This window comes from Myxocyprinus asiaticus, chromosome 1 (genome assembly GCF_019703515.2).
Source record: "Myxocyprinus asiaticus isolate MX2 ecotype Aquarium Trade chromosome 1, UBuf_Myxa_2, whole genome shotgun sequence".
Classification (NCBI taxonomy): domain Eukaryota; kingdom Metazoa; phylum Chordata; class Actinopteri; order Cypriniformes; family Catostomidae; genus Myxocyprinus; species Myxocyprinus asiaticus.
In genome coordinates, this window is record NC_059344.1 from 54,370,454 (window position 1) to 54,388,731 (window position 18,278).

An 18,278-nucleotide genomic window follows, 5' to 3' on the forward strand; every position below is an offset into this window, starting at 1 on the left:
GATTGATGTATGCAGTCATGAAATCACACAGCCTCCCTTCGAAATCTGAATCTGTCAAATGTCGGACAGCATTTGTAATAATTATTCATATTTATTCATAATTTATTCATAATTATTCTCACACACACACACACACACACACACATACATATATATATATATATATATATATATATATATATATATATATATATATATATATATATATATATATATATATATATGTAGAGATTAAATTGGCAGATGAGTTCAGATAATGCAGCCCCAGGCCATGCCATTCTTCTTTTTTATTTCTAAATCGAAAGCTACAAGGAATTAAAGCAATCTCGTCATTTGGCTTCATGTCTTAAAATGATAAATAGCGCGAACATTTGTGCGATTGTTTCGGAATTCGTCAGGTTGTTAAGTCTTGTCGTGTACCACTGCATCTGTACGATTATCAGATAAACTGACTCGTAACGTGTGCTGGGGCTCACGACCTCCTGAGTGTCAGAACTCGCACCGTGTAAGCCCGGCCTTATTCTACAATGTACCAATCTATTTTCAAAGCATTTGATTTGAAGAAATGAAGGATAACTGGACAGGAGGGAATCAGGGTACTGTGAGTTAATACAGTGTATACAATACTTCATTTACAGCATAGAAAGGAACATGAAAATAATTCAAGAATTGCCCTAAATTGATCTAAAATATTGTATCTAATTAGTATCAATTTGCAAACACGCTTGCTCGTTTTCTGTTCATTTATGTGGTGCATTTGTTAAGTTTAGACAGAATGCAGAGTCAGTTGTCAAGCCATTGAGAGATGTTTTGTTTGAATGTGATGTGTATGTGTCACTAATACAATTACTGCTTCCAGGCCACAAAATGTTAGTTATGCTGAATGCACCAATTCGAAGCCCTAATTAGCTTCTGCTAAAGTGCCCATGTGTCCTTTCCAGATGGCAAACTGCTTGTTTTGGTTTATATTTGTTTGCCTGAATTTACAGGAATGACCGCTGTTATTATTTCCAATAATAATACTGGCTTTGATGATCAGGAGATTGCTTTTCCGAATAACTGTACATGAAGTTTTAAATCGGTCATTTTCAACTGTGGGTTGTGACCCAAAAAATGGGTTGCGGACATGAAAAACAATGCTCAATGCAAATAACAGTGCATTTACGTAACTGCATAATTTTGCCTAGATAGGATTGCAAAATAAATAGGCTTGTCAACTTTAAAAGGGTGGAGAAAATGCTTTCCATGGCTTTTTTGTTTCTGTGGTAGATTGCTGCAAGTTCATCTTTTTCACTTGGAAGAAGCTAGCCAAATTATGCAGATGCCAACATGGACAAATCTGTGCAGGGCAAAAGAAAATATGACCCATACAGACCCATTAAATACCGGTTCACTTTCAACGAGGATAAGCATTTTGGGCAAACCATAATGTGTGCAGTGACTTATTGGCTGCCGAGAGCATGAAGTCATCGAAATTCAAGAAACATTTAGGAAGAAAGTGAATAATTGGCTGTCGAGATGATGAAATCATCTATTCAATCAATCAATGAAACCAAACAGTTGTTTTGCATATTGTTGGGCCTGTGCAGTAATGCATTCCATTGTTTGATTTATAGGACATTTTTGTTAACTTTTACATGCTAAAAAAAAAATAAAAATGTGGTACAGTCAGTGTAATCCAGTGTCAAATCTGGGTCCTGAAGCAAAACCAGTGGAAAACCACTATTGTTAATCAAACTATAGATAGATACTCCTTAACGTTGGATTTCGGCAACAATATAACTGTAATTGAAGTGATTGTGTCAAACAAAGTAAAGTGTTTTTTCTCTCTTCTCTGTTCTTCCAGCTGTCCCGTTTCCCCCTAGCCACCGGCTGACTGTGAAGGAGGTGTTTGACAGCGAGGGCAAACCCAAAGTAGATGTCCTGAAGGCCCACCTCACCAAAGAAGGGCGCGTGGAGGAGAGCGTGGCGCTACGATTAATCGGCGAGGGTGCTGCCATCCTCCGTTCCGAGAAGAACCTCTTGGACATAGAGGCCCCAGTCACAGGTGAGTGTTCCCTGTTTCCACCTTCTCTTCCTGGGGATGGGTGGGGACGCAGAGTCCGTGTAGCCCCCTCTTTGCCTCAGGGCATTCATGATAGTGCAGAAGGTCACAAGTACAGGTTTTGATGGGGGTCTTCACTAGTTTCTTAGTGGATACAATCATACAGTGACCCCAAAAAGTATTTTGACATTTTTGGACAATGAAGTCACACTTAAAATATCTGAGTTTCATTTTATTACAGAACAAAATATAAAAACAAGTGGCATCTGGGAACAAATTATGCTAGACATTTTCTCAGAACTGACTTGCAATTACTTTTAACCAACTGTTAGTGGACCAATTTCTAGTGGATGTAGAATGCAAGTGAAGTCAGTTCCCCTAAAGTTCACACAGGTGTTCTAGCAGAGTAACACAAGTGTAGTTCATTACATTTACTTTGGACATGTTCTATTAACTTTGACTACCAGAAAGTTGTCTAAAAAATATTTTTTTGTCTAAATTTTGAACAATGTATCTGTTTTTTTTGTTTGTTTTTTTTTTATAATTTGAAACTTTACAAACTTATAATGTTTTGCTTGAAAAGTGTGTATGCTACAGTATATTTCTTTTAAATGAATGGTTTGACATTTGTTATAATTGGTTTAATATGTTGATATATAATACAAAGCATTGTTTTTATAATAAATAATTAGGTAACACTTTACAGAGGTAACTATATTAGTTAACACGAACTAACAATTAACAACACTTTTACAGCACTTATTAATCTTGGTTGATGTTAATTTTAGCATACACAAATGCATTTTTAGTATTAAAAGTTGTTAATGTTAACATTAGCTAATGCTATATGAACTAACATGAACTAACAATGAACAATTGTATATTTATAAATTAACATAAAAGGAATAGTTCACCCAAAAATGAACATTCTCTCATCATCGATTCCTCATTCCATCTCAGTTAACTTTTTCTTCTTTTGAACACACAAGAAGATTTTTAGAAGAATATCTCAGCTCTGTAGGTCCATTCAATGCAAGTGAATGGTGGCCAGAACTTTGAAGCTCCAAAAAGGACATAAAGGCAGTATAAAAGTAATCTATATGACTCCAGTGGTTACATTCTGAAGAGATATGATAGGTGTGGGTGAGAAGCAGATCAATATTTAAGTCCTAAGTTTTTACTTTAAATTCTCCTCCCTGCCCAGTAGGTTGCAATATGCACGAAGATGCAAATCGCCAAAAACAAAATAATAATGTGAAAGTGAAAGTGGAGATTTATAGTAAAAAAAAAAATACTTCATCTTTTTAAGAAATATTGATCTGTTTCTCACCCACACCTATCACATCCCTTCAGAAGATATGGATTTAACCACTGGAGTCGAATGGATTACTTTTATGCTGCCTTTATGTGCTTTTAGGAGCTTTAAAATTTTGATCACCATTCACTAGCATTGTATGGACTTACAGAGCTGAGATATTCTTCTAAAAATCTTCATTTGTGTTCTGCAGAAGAATGAAAGTCATACACATCTGTGACGGCATGAGGGTGAATAAATGATGAGATAATTTTCATTTTTTGTGAACTATCCCTTTAACCAAGATTAATAAATGCTGTAAATGTATATTGTCATTTTTAGATAATGATACCTAAAGCTTTTACTAATGTTCAAAAATACAACCTTATTGTAAAGTGCTACCAATAAGTATACATATTTAAGTGTCTTAAGTGTCCAAATACTTTTTGGGGCCATAGTACATCAGTTTATTGCTGCAGTTCAATTACCGGTAAGTTTAGTTATGAAACTCTGTAATCGGAAACTCTGAAACCAACATTTCTCAGTTTGATCAGAGCCGCTTCTATGAGGCACAAATAAAGCGAAGAGAGAGATCTAAACCTATCCTGCAGATTCACTTTCTCTGGCAAACACACACTGGGTCTCTCTTGTGCTTCTGCCACGGTTTCATTACTGATTCAATTATAATATCATGATGCATAACAATGCATCGCCATGACTTATGACTATGCATCACCATGTTTATTTTATCGTGAGGTAGTTGGATATGCAGCCCTAATTAAACTGTCGTGTTGACGTTCTGAATTAGTTTTTTGCTTTTGTGTGACCTGCTGGAGCAGACACCCATCTAAAATGTGGCGCTTATTCCTTCTTACAAATTTATTTCGCCAAATCGATGTTTGAAAAAGTTACTAAATGCGCTCTTGCTCTTTTTTTTTTTTTTTTTTTTTTTATTAAAATTTTTTTTTTTGTTTCCTGCTCTAGGTTGTCTCTTTTGTTACATGACTTCATTAGACTTTCTGATGAGTTCTTTTGATGACTTTATTAACGAAGAGCAAAAGGACAACCTTTTGCTAACAATGGCAGCAATTATACTCATAAACCCACATGGCAGGCTGTGAGAAAATCGCTTCCAAATGCAGAATTGTTTTTTTTTTTTGCCCTCATTGTCAACACCCCCTTCTTCACTGATTACTGTCATCCACTGCATAGCATATGAGTGCAGATCTTTAACCCTTGACCTCCTGTCTGATCTGAATTATCTTCAGGGCTTCACAGAGCCGCAGGCCTTTATGCTGAATTAGATCTGGAGGTTTGGATCAGTTTAATCTTGATTAGAGCTATCATGAGTTCTTTTATGGCATAAACAGTGAATTCAGATTAGTGCCATCTGTATCACACAGTAGTCATTTATGCTTGTGACACAAAGGATAAATTATAAAGAAACTAATAATGACTTGCTGTATATCCTTGCCTTGCTTAATTAATTGTTAAAACTGATTAAGCAATCCCCCAATCTTCCATTGGTTGAACAAACTCACGCCATTGGTTGAGCCATTGTTGATGTGTCGTGCTGATAGGGATGCTCAAACAAATAAAGAAATATTTTGTGCCAGAGCCACAGTGTTTACGTTTTCTGGGGTATAAAAACATACTAATGGCTTACTTGCAAATATAAAAATATGTAAATTTTTATAGCGAATATAATTTGCACGATGCATCGCAGTTCAAAAATGTGACAATGCGCATCGTGGAGATTCTTTTTTATTATTACAATTATTTTATCATTTGTTCTATCCAATACGCGCAATGTTCTATGCCTACGTAACGTGGGTATACAAATGGAAATTGTTTCATTGCACACAAGGAGCTCTAAAATACAGTTGCACACTAGCAGCCACAGGTGTTGTACAATAAGTTGTACTGTAACTGCGAAAACTGAAACTGAAACAAAAAAGCAAACGTAATACAGGGAGCACCAGGAGCAGGAGAGAGATGTGCCTTTTCAGCGTAAGGGATCGAATGTCCATGAGAAGCGTGAGAGTTATCTGCTCTGACTGCGTGAGAGAAAATTAAAGTTTTCAGAGGTTTAATTATATGAATGTGATATTAATCTACTACTATATATATTATGCTGAATATTATACATAATAATGCTATGGGGAAATAATGTATAATACTAATATCAAATGTCATGTCTGATTTGATTTCATCAGTAAATTATTATTAATTAACTGGAAAAGCATGCACTTCCATTAAATATGTATTTTTGAAAAGAATATTTAGATATCAAAAGCTATTATTTAAAATTAAAAAAAAATTAATGTTTGTAATCAGTGAGAGTGTATAAGCAGCATATGTATCTAACATAATTCTGTATTTTCAGTAAGCAGAATTATTAGCTAATATTTCCATTTGGTGTCACTATTGCTCTGTTCTAGGCTGATTTTTAGTCCCAGTATATCTCTGATGGATCATATAGCACTTTTAAGAACAGTAGTTTTAGCTTATTTTTTCAGGAATTTTGCATATGTTTTTAAAGTAATATTAATAATAAAAAAAAATAAAAAAAACTTTCAATCTTAACTTTTCTTGATTCAGGCTTACAGCCTGTCTACAACGGACACGAGCGTCGCTTTGCGTCAAAAGCAATAGAACCCATTATAATCAGTGATGCTATCTACATTGTCTACAGAAACAGTAAACAGGTGTCCTGTTCCATTTTGCGCTGCACACGCTGGTGCTACTACAGCCAACAACACAAATAAATGGTTTAGAACATTCGTGTTGACGCATCCAGTGTAGACAGCCTCAAGCCGTTGCATCACGTCAGCAGATGCGCCCGGTGTAGACAGGGTGTTAGTTTAAAAAATCATGAACCGAACCGCGAGTTCAGTATTGTGAACTGAACCGAATAGTGAGTTGAGTGAATCGTTATCACCGTAGTCACAAAATTGTGGAAACCCTGTTTTTCTTCTTATCGTTTTTCTTCTCTCAGTTTAACACAATAGCATTCCATAGTTCCCTCCCACTACTCTCCTTTAATTAAAGTCTGCTTCATTGTTTATGACATCAAAGATTGTTGTCCTTACAAATGTGAAGACTTTAATTCCCTGGATTGTGAAAGGCACACTGAAATGCCTAAATTACTACATTCAAGGGTTAGAGTTTTACATTGTGCAGTTGTTGTGAGGATTTGCTGTAAGCAGTGAAAGGAATTCAGGTGTGCCTTCCCAAAGCTAATATCAGAGATAAAAAGAGACGGATGTTTTCAGGATTTCAAAAAGTTATTGTTTTTGATGCACTTACTTGTCGATTGAATCTTATGCTCCTGGAATGAACTGCTGAGGCTATTAGATGAAAACGGTGCTTTTAAAAGTGTATTATTATGTTGGCAAACGTCATGTATTTTCAGCTACTTGCCATTTCACATGCATTGTGCATTTTATTGTAAGTTGCTGTTGTAAGAAATTATCTGCTAAGAAGCATATAAATTTAAATGTGCATCAGATGAGCAGAGGTGAAATGCAAGGAGCTGTGCTGTGGAGTAAAAGCTGTAAAATATGGACTTGAGCCAGTTTTAGAGGTCTCATACTTTGAGTGTTGTAAAACAATGAGGAATAATTATATCTGATCATGCATGGTTTTGTGGCATTAAATAATATGATTTTTTTTATTTACATGCACCCTTATAATGCGATTATAATGCGATTATGGTAATACTGCGATTAAACTGTAGATCATGTAGACAGAGTAATGATAATTGCAGTAAGATATGTGGAGTACTCATATTTTAATCGCTTTGCACAGGCATGTAAACGCTTTAATCAAATTTTTTCTACTCTGACCAAAGTGCACCTGCGCCAGTGCTGCAGACGGATGATGTTACGCTGAAGCACAGGTTTGTAAAAATCACGAAACAGATGCTACGTTTACTTCTTGGCTTCATGTGAAACCGCAGTTCCTTGCACCGTTTTCCAGCAGTGGTGCTCACCAACTGCAGAATCTACAGTCCAACGGCAGAAGAAAAGACAATTTCCCGAGTTGTGGATGTCCGGTTGCAGTCTGAATTGAATGTTGGTGAGATAAAAAGACCATATATGGCAAAATAATGGCAAGGAAACAAGTCTTTCAAATTAGTTTGTCCTTGCGAGCGGAACACAACCACTTCCATTTCTCAACAAATAATCTGAGTAATGGCAAGTAGCATGTTTACGGGATTGAAGAGGTTTGTCCAAATCATGTAAACATCTTAATCTGATTATTGCTTATACTCCGGTTATTGCAATAACCTGAGTATTGGTGTACTTGTAAACATAGCCAGTGTCATGACGAAACGTCACTGGGGCAACTTTTTTATCTTCACCACCAAAGCATTGCCCTTGATCCATATGTTAAATGTCACTTCTTGGTCCATATTTTAGATGCCGTATTCAAATCATTTTTGGAGCTTTCCATTATTTTACCCAAGGTTAAATTTAAAAATTAAATGGATTGAAAATTCTGTAATCATTTACTTATTGTTTTATCATTTAATTTTTATTTTGTTTGCCATGGAACACAAAAGGAGTTTTCAGAATGTCTGAGTTGTAGCTCAAAAAAAGAGAAAATCACCATAATGACCATAAAAGTGTTTTATTAACTGTACTTTTACCTGCTTATTATGTCTTCTTAATGGTTGAGAATTGGTTAGTTTTAGGCATAGGGGTGGGGTTAGGTGCTCAAAAATATCTATATTATAGTGTATTGTTAATAAAATTACTGTGACTAAATTACTGTGGGGTTGGGTGGGGGGCCTGGGTAGCTCAGCAAGTAAAGACGCTGACTACCACCCCTGGAGGCACGAGTTCAAATTCAGGGCATGCTAAGTGACTCCAGTCAGGTCTCCTAAGCAACCAAATTGGCCTGGTTGCTAGGGAGGGTAGAGTCACATGGGGTAACCTCCTCGTGGTCGCGATAATGTGGTTCTCACTCGTGGTGAGTTGTGCGTGGATGCCGCAGAGAATAACGTGAAGCCTCCACATGCGCTATGTCTCCGCAGTAACGCGCTCAACAAGCCACGTGATAAGATGCGCAGATTGACGTCTCGGACGTGGAGGCAATTAGATTTGTCCTCCGCCACCCGGATTGAGGCGAGCCACTACTCCACCACCAGGACTTAGAGCACATTGGAAATTGGGGAGAAAAAGGGGAGGAAAAAAAAGGGATGGGGTTGGGTTGGGTTAGGGGATTTAAAATAATGATATGATAGTATTATGCAACTAAAATAATGTATTTAGAAGTATAATAAAACATATTATTTAAACTTAACATATTATAGGTTAAACACACGTTAATATCTGAAGATAGCAGAGTCTGTGACGGAAACGTCCAAAACTGACCGTTCTGTCAGTGATGTCGCTATGGTGACGCCTCGCTTATGGGACTGCCCTGGAAGCATTTTTATCTGGGAAATAAAGGAGAGCAATATCAGGATCCGATGAGATATCATGTCTGAAATGTGCCAAACTCAAGACATGGACCCAAAATTGCCTCAGAATGATCATCTTGAAGTAACTGAATGTTTCTTTGTTTTTTAAAATTATAATAATAAAGAAATTGGAATGTCCCACTTCCACTGAAAATGCATGTGAAGTCTGGGGGAATGTTTGAGAGCTGTGCGTTATGTCTGTGGAAGTGTGTGTCCGGTATGTGTGGGTGTGTCACCATATCTGAAGTCTCTTTGTTATGCATAGTGGTATTGATTCAAATGCACCCATGTTTGAAATCCAGCTTTTTATCAGCTGTTCTGTTGGTTAGAGATGCACAGTGAAAAGCCAAGCACAACACTGACATGCTAATCATAAATGAGATTTAGAGCTGTCAATCAGCAGCTTTAATAGCAACTTTGGATCACCTGCGTTCAGTGGGATTCCACTCTTCACAACGTCTGAATGACTGACTGTCTGTAAACATAATTACACACAATTACAGCTGGAGAACTGGAACTATTCATGAAGGAAACATGACACATATACTGTACATAGCATGATAATCTGCCAGTTTGGTTAACAAGCTCACAGACTTTAAACACTACTATAAATAACAGTCATATACATGCATGTCAGGATGATACATATGATCTCTTCACCATGCTACGAGGAAAGAGATAATGGCAGGGAACTGCTCAGCCAAGTGTCTTGCAAAAGCTCTTCTACAAATACAACATTATAAGCCTCTTCTCCATCACTGCTAACTGACTCAATGGAGAATTCAGCTCCAATGTGTCTAGGCTTTCATGTGCCATTCACTCCACCTAATTGTTTTTTTCCTAAATGTCTGGGTTCCTGTAATGGCAATGAGCACTGGGATCTAAACTGGAGACGCTAAATGGGCCTTGTTAAATTATGTCTGCCGTAATTAATGGAGCACCCTTAGTGGAAATGACAAATGGCTGGATGTTAGTTCTAGTAGCTTCTATGAGAACTGCCCAGGGGCTGAAACTAAAGCTGCTTTCACATATACTCAATTTGGTTGTTTTTCCTGAGCATTTTGGAGCCAGATCTGTTCTAATAACATATATTAGAAATTCTGATATCTATACGGCCATTGTGTGGATGATCACAGTCAGAGTGCAAATTGTTTTCACTGTGATTAAAGTGATATGAGTTTATATCATGAGAAATCACTTTTTCCTTGATCTTTTGAGATAAGAGTTCATTGTACGCAGTCACTGTGTGGTATTGAGGATGAAGTAGGATAGATAACGTGTTTACATTAAATCTTTAAGGCACAGTTACAAAATAGTTCACCCAAGTAAGAAAATTATGTCATAATTTGACAATTTTTGTTCACCCTCATTTCGTTTCAGTATAATAAAAGTAATCCATATTCCTAGTCTTCAGGAGGCATATGAAGAGATGCGTGTGAAACGACCGGATATTTAAACCTGTGAAAATCTTGTCGTCTGTTGGTGTTTGTGAGCGCTATAAGAGGAGCTTATTCACACACAGTGAACACTTAGAATATGATGCACAAGTCGCATGGACTACATTTAGGAAATTTTTTAGGTCCCTTTTTAAGCTTTAAAGTGAGGCACTATTCACTGGCATTTTATTGGAAAGACAGACCAAGATATTCATTACTATAAGAAAGTCATACGGGTTTGAAACGACATGAGGGCGAGTAAATAATGACGGAATTAAAATTTTGGGGTGAACCATTCTTTTAAGGGATAGAGAGGAGATAGAAATTGGTCATGAAAAACTAAATTTGGCGCTAAATGAGGCACTATTCACTGGCATTTTATTGGAAAGACAGACCAAGATATTCATTACTATAAGAAAGTCATACGGGTTTGAAACGACATGAGGGTGAGTAAATAATGACGGAATAAAAATTTTGGGGTGAACCATTCTTTTAAGGGATAGAGAGGAGATAGAAAATGGTCATGAAAAACTAAATTTGGCACAGATCATAATATCATTACAAGCTGACCCCAGGAAAAAAAAAAATATATATATATATATATATATATATATATATATATATATATATATATATATATATATACATACATACACACACACACACACACACACACAGTGCATCCGGAAAGTATTCACAGCGCTTCACTTTTTCCACATTTTGTTATGTTACAGCCTTATTCCAAAATGGATGAAATTCATTATTTTCCTCAAAATTCTACAAACAATACCCCATAATGACAATGTGAAAGAAGTCTGTTTGAAATCTTTGCAAATTTATTAAAAATAAAAAACGGGAAAAAAAATCACATGTACATAAGTATTCATAGCCTTTGCCATGACACTCAAAATTGAGCTCAGGTGCATCCTGTTTACACCGATCATCCTTGAGATATTTCTACAACTTGATTGGAGTCCACCTGTGGTAAATTCAGTTGATTGGACATGATTTGGAAAGGCACACACCTATCTATATAAGGTCCCACAGTTAACAGTGCATGTCAGAGCACAAACCAAGCCATGAAGTCCAAGGAATTGTCTGTTGACCTCCGAGACAGGATTGTATCGAGGCACAGATCTGGGGAAGGGTACAGAAACATTTCTGCAGCATTGAAGGTCCCAATGAGCACAGTGGCCTCCATCATCTGTAAATGGAAGAAGTTTGGAACCACCAGGACTCTTCCTAGAGCTGGCCGCCCGGCCAAACTGAGCAATCGGGGGAGAAGGGCCTTAGTCAGGGAGGTGACCAAGAACCTGATGGTCACTCTGACAGAGCTCCAGTATTTCTCTGTGGAGAGAGGAGAACCTTCCAGAAGAACAACCATCTCTGCAGCACTCCACCAATCAGGCCTGTATGGTAGAGTGGCCAGACAGAAGCCGCTCCTCAGTAAAAGGCACATGACAGCCCGCCTGGAGTTTGCCAAAAGGCACCTGAAGGACTCTCAGACCATAAGAAACAAAATTCTCTGGTCTGATGAAACAAAGATTGAACTCTTTGGCCTGAATGGCAAGCGTCATGTCTGGAGGAAACCAGGCACCGCTCATCACCTGGCCAATACCATCCCTACAGTGAAGCATAATGGTGGCAGCATCATGCTGTGGGGATGTTTTTCAGCGGCAGGAACTGGGAGACTAGTCAGGATCGAGGGAAAGATGAATGCAGGAATGTACAGAGACATCCTTGATGAAAACCTGCTCCAGAGCGCTCTGGACCTCAGACTGGGGCGATGGTTCATCTTCCAACAGGACAACGACCCTAAGCACACAGCCAAGATAATAAAGGAGTGGCTCCGGGACAACTCTGTGAATGTCCTTGAGTGGCCCAGCCAGAGCCCAGACTTGAACCCAATTGAACATCTCTGGAGAGATCTAAAAATGGCTGTGCACCGATGCCTCCCATCCAACCTGATGGAGCTTGAGAGGTCCTGCAAAGAAGAATGGGAGAAACTGCCCAAAAATAGGTGTGCCAAGCTTGTAGCATCATACTCAAAAAGACTCGAGGCTGTAATTGGTGCCAAAGGTGCTTCAACAAAGTATTGAGCAAAGGCTGTGAATACTTATGTACATGTGATTTTTTTTTTTTTTTTTAATAAATTTGCAAAGATTTCAAACAAACCTCTTTCACATTGTCATTATGGGGTATTGTTTGTAGAATTTTGAGGAAAATAATGAATTTCATCCATTTTGGAATAAGGCTGTAACATAACAAAATGTGGAAAAAGTGAAGCGCTGTGAATTCTTTCCAGATGCACTGTATATATATACACATTACCAGTCAAAAGTGTTGAAACACTTACTCATTCTTTATTATCATTTTTTTTCTTTTTTTTTCTTTAATTTTTTTTTATATATATATTTAAGAATAACAGTAGGTCATCAAAACTATGAAATAACATAAATGGAAAAATGGGAATTATGTTGTGACTAAACAAAATCCAAAATAAATCAAAACTGTGTTATATTTTAGCATCTTCAAAGTAGTCGCCCTTTGCCTAGAATTTGCAGACATGTATGTACTCTTGACATTTTCTCAACCAACTTCTTCAGGTATTACCCTGGGATGCTTTTTAAACAGTATTGAAGGAGTTCCCATCTATGTTGGGCACTTATTGGCTGCTTTTCTTTATTATTCGGTCCAAGTCATCCATTTCCAAAACTTTTTATTTATTTTTTTTATAAAATTTTATAATGAAATAAATTAATATGGTGGCACAATTATATTTTTGTCTACAAAACTAATTTCAAACATTTAAGCATACACCTTCAGATCAAAAGATTTTTAAGATCATGAGAAACATTTCAGTCAAGTGTTTCAAAACTTTTGACCGGTAGTGTGTGTGTGTGTGTGTGTGTGTGTATATAGATATATATATTATGTATAGAAATTATGATCTAACGTGAATTTTCTTGATAAAAAAATATGGTCTTGCCTGGTAACATGTGCATGTAAAATAGCTAGAAATAGCATTTTAGCTTAGCATAAAGCTGACAGTTTACACAAGGTTTATTTCTATTTCTTCTGCTCCAAACTTAATTCAAACTTACTACTATGTCTGCTCGTATGAATGTAACACATCATAAGAAAGTGTTTCACTGCTGTTCAAATGCACTTTGGATCGCATCATTTATATGTATAAATGTTTTCCAATTTGAAAGGACTAAATATTAAATGAAACAAATGACAATAAAATGCAAGGTAATCTCGTCAGTAATCCAAATACTTTTTGAATGTAACTGTATTCTAATTACCAATGATATAAATTGTAACTGTAGTGGAATACAGTTACTTATATTTTGTATTTTAAATACGTAATCCCTTTACATGTATTCCGTTACTGTCCAACCCTGTGTGTATATATATATATATATATATATATATATATATATATATATATATATATATATATATATATATATATATATATATATTGATATGGCTCATTTAAGCTTCAGAAATTATCATTCTATTTTTGCAGATGCAAAATAGATTTGCCTGTTCAGTGTGTTGTAAAAGCAAAGCAAGATCTCTTGAGATTTCCAAAATGTTTTTTGTAGCCTCCGATGAGTATGAGTGCTTATACTGGAGCCAGTGGCGGTTCAATAGGGGGGGCCCGGGGTGGCAGCGGCCCCTTCACTCACAGACCCCCCACTTATAACGGTCAATTAAAAAGGGAGAAACCTAATTTATTGTCTGGATTTTAAAGCAACGAATAAAACGGTAAATTAAATAATATTTTTTTTAAATGTTCTTAATTTTGTTGGTACATTTCATTTCTTACGAGTTGCATGACTTTTCAAAATCTATAAGTATTCAGTCAAAAGGACCATTCATTATTTTTTTTTTCAGTAGTTTTTAGTTGTCACTTTTCTAAAAAAAAATAAATAATAATAATTATGTGCATATGTTTATGTGTGTGTTTTGTTTTAGTTGTGCTCTTGAAAAGTGTACCACATATGTGTGTGTGCATGTGCCCCTGCAGTGGCCTCATGTAGGCTAGCAAGTGGATGTGTGTTGTGTAATGCGTTTCACTCGCACTCTGGCCTGCTGATAGGTGTGCAGTCAGAACAATCTCTTACCTTCCCTCTCATGTACTCCCACTCTCTCATCTCATGTAGGATCTGGTCATGACTCCCGCTGTGTGTGAGTGTGTGGTCCTAACTCTGACTGGACAATATGTATTACTAGGGCTTCACAATTAATCATATTTTAACCATCACAACGGTTTCTGACTCTCATAGGTAATTTAGCATAACCGTCTATGGTATTAGTTAGCTAGCAGAAATTATCAGCCAGGTGAAGTTGCAAATTGTTGTTCATTTTCATTATAGGAAAGGAACATTAGCGTCTTCGGATGATATATTAAATCAAAAGCTCTTTCATAATCCATTTTCACCTTAACTGACATATCACAATCTCTCCAGAAGTTTGCCACTGACCAATCACTGTTCCACTTTCGAGCAAGCTCTGAAATACAGAACTGCAGATGTTTACGAGTATCGTATGTGCGCTGCTCTGATCTTTAGTGTGTTATACCACACATGAGGATAATGATACAGTGTTATATCGGTCTCAGAGTGGTTCTGTGCTCTGCACATTCATTAATTCCATCTCGTGCTCTGATTATGTGTGTTATACAGAACAGCTGTGCTCTGAGTTCGGTCAAGTCTTTCTAGCAAGTCAGTCCACTTTCGGCCATCTTTGGAACACTCTTGGGAGGCTATTTCCAGTCATGCCAGTGCAGCTCCTATCTACTTGAATGGAGGAAGACCAAAATCTCAAAAACGGTTGGTCAAGATTACGATCAAAGAACATATTTCAAATCAGCAATAAAATCTGACAATACTGGAATCATAAATTGCGATTCTTTACCTTATATTACTCTTGTATAGCTAATGCGCATGCGCATTCTAAAGTTGATTGACAGATGATGACTGTATCTAAAAGGTAACTGGCTCTATTAACTGTAAGGCGGGACTTCCTTTCTATATCTGTTGGGTGCTTAGAGCTCCTTGGTTGAGCGTTCCAATTTCTCCCATTCATTTTAATAGAAGTGGTCCATCTCTGCTAAATAATCTCCGGTTCAAGTTCGTGCACCTCTCTAACGTTTTCTGTTTTTTTTTTTTTTTTTTTAAGAATTTATACCTAAGCAGTGGCAACAGTATTTTTTTGTTGTTGTTGTTCAAATTGTGCAGCCCTGTAATAAAAAAATAAATAATAATAATGATGATCAGGATTAAAATTTTTGGCAAAATAATCGGGATTATCATTTTGACCATTGTCATGCAGCCCTTTGTATTACACATCAAGATGTGCATTTCACTACCAAACTACGACAGCTTGTCTGAGTGGTTTTACCGCTCAGTATTACTGTTTCTTGTACCTATTCTACACCCTTTCACTTTCTTTCATGCTGTGCTCTATTCTCTTGGATAAAGGGATAGTTCACCCAAAAATGTCTGAACAGTTATTTCATAATTTACCCTCATGATGTTCCAGATCCGTATGACTTACTTTTTTCTCTCTCCATGGAACACAAAAGGAGAGATGTTAGGCAGAATGTTAGGGACTGACAGCCTCAGTCACCATTCACTTTCATTATATAGAAGTTTTTCTTTCCTTAAACCAGACAAAACAGCTCCAGGTGAAACATTGGTGTGTGTGTGATATTACAGCCCTGATAGATAAAGACTGAGACACAACTCAAACATATTCTTGTCAAAAGACCATAGCTGTCTATTACAGTTGATCTTTATGTGGTAGCCCATATCTCTGTCAGGACCCATTTACAACTCAATTGCATAGATTTTTTTTCATACAGCCTGTGTGTGAACAGTAAATGTGTGTCTTGCTAGTGAGTTTACTCATGAGCCATTTGTGCACTAAAGATCCCATTTATACAAGAGAAATAATTGTTCCTATATAAAGCATTTGTACAATGAATTACAGCCTTTTAAATGGCAGTATAGAGATATTATAAAAATATGACAGCTCCTTGGGCTTTATAGTCAATGCAAAAGTTGCACAGCTCAGGTGAACTTCATTGGTTGGCTGTTTCCATGCCGATAAGCGATGTTTCCATGGTGATGGTAACCGCTGGCTTGACTGCTATTGGCTAAAAGATCAAGCAGAGTGAATTAGGTAATGTAAGCTATGGTCTTGCAGTATATTGTAGTTCTGTTTGAAGTCAAGTGTTTGAGGATGACGATATCAAAATGTATACTTGCATGACGAAATGACCTGAATCATGTCAGCAGCCATATCACCCTGCAGTTCTCGCCTGGTTACCCACAAAAGCTAAGCAGGGTTGAGCCTGGCCAGTACCAGGATGGGAGACCTCCTGGGGAAAAACTAAGGTTGCTGCTGGAAGTGGTATTAGGGTGGCAGGGGGTGCTCATAGTGACGGGGACACTATACTGTAAAAATGCATCATCTTTCGAATGAGATGTTAAACCGAGGTCCTGACACTCTGTGGTCATTAAAAATCCCAGGGCACTTTCTGTAAAGAATAGGGGTGTAACCCTGGTGTCCTGGCCAAATTCCCCCCATTGGCCCTTATCAATCATGGCCTCCTAATAATCTCCATCCCTGAATTTGTTACATCACTCTGCTCTCCTCTCCACCAAAAGCTGGTGTGTGGTGGGCGTTCTGCTGCACTATGACTGCCGTCGCATCATCCAGGTGGATGCTGCACACTGGTAAGAGATTCCCCCTATACTATGTAAAGTGCCTAAAGTGCCTAGAAAAGCACTATATAAATGTAAGGAATTATTATTATTATACGTGAAGTAAACAACTAATTTCCATGCAGTTGATTAGGGTCATAATCAGTGATTGTCAACAGAGTACATTTTTAAAGTAGCCTGATATTTGCCTTGACTGATGTTCCATCATAATTACTGTTTTGAACCAAGAACCAACAATACAATAGTGTATGACTTTTGCCCAAAAATTTATTTGCAGGTCTGTTCTGATCAGGTCATTGACAAGAGAAAAAAAAAAAAGCCAAATGCAAATAATAAAATGCAACTAGCCATAGAATTTTACGTATATAGGAAGGATAGCAAAATAAATAAATGATCAGCTTTTAAAATGGAGTAGAAAACGCTTCTGGTATCTTTTGTTTTGTTGAAGGCTGTGCATCCAATCAAACTTTACTGTATTTTGGCACAAATTCAGGTTAATTAATAGGTAGATGATATAATGGAAAGGTTGCTGACATGACCCCATCCTTAAAAACAATGAACAAAACTACAGGTTCACTTGCAAGGAGAATAAACATGGTTCATGCCAGTCACAAAATGTTTTGTGCAGTAAATTATTGACTGCCAAGAGTGTGAAATCATCAAAAGTTGAGAGACATTTAGAAGAAGGGAAAAAAAATCAATCAGTAATAGTGCATATCATTTGGCCTGTGCAGTTCATAGTAATATTAGGCTAATACATTTAACAATTTTCACATTGCATTTTAAGAATATGTTTTTTTGTTTGTTTGTTTGTTTTGTTTGTTTGTTTCATTTTTTGGTAACACTTTACAAAAAGTTTCCATTTGTTTGTAATAGTTAACATGAACTAACAATGAAGAATACTTTTACAGCATTTATTATCTTGGATAATGTTAATTTCAGCATATACTAATACATTTTTTAAATTAAAAGTTGTATTTGTTAACATTTGTTAATGTACTATGATCTAACAATGAACAGTTGTATTTTTATTAACTAATATTAACAAAGATTAATTAATGCTGTAAAAATATGTATTGTTCATTGTTAGTTCATGATAACTAATGCATTAAATTACGTTAACAAATGGAACCTTATTGTAAAGTGTTACCATTTATTTTTTTATTTTTTTTTTATGATTGTAAAACATTTGTAGAAATGTTGGTACCGTATTCGGTCACCACTTTATGTCTGATGTAAAATCTGTGTCCTGAAGCAAAACCACTGTGTCATTATACATATAAACCTGTAA

At 36.6% G+C, this 18,278-nt stretch overlaps 1 protein-coding gene across 5 annotated transcripts in view; it reads left to right on the forward strand.

Moving 5' to 3' along the window:
- The window catches only part of LOC127434567 (protein phosphatase 3 catalytic subunit alpha-like), a 150,640-nt gene that overhangs the window by 72,070 nt on the left and 60,292 nt on the right, over nucleotides 1–18,278 (forward strand). For all 5 annotated transcript variants that reach the window (XM_051687421.1, XM_051687505.1, XM_051687583.1 and 2 more), the window contains one exon: nucleotides 1,847–2,047. In XM_051687421.1, coding sequence (XP_051543381.1) covers nucleotides 1,847–2,047 — 201 coding nt within the window. The remainder of the gene's footprint in view (nucleotides 1–1,846; nucleotides 2,048–18,278) is intronic.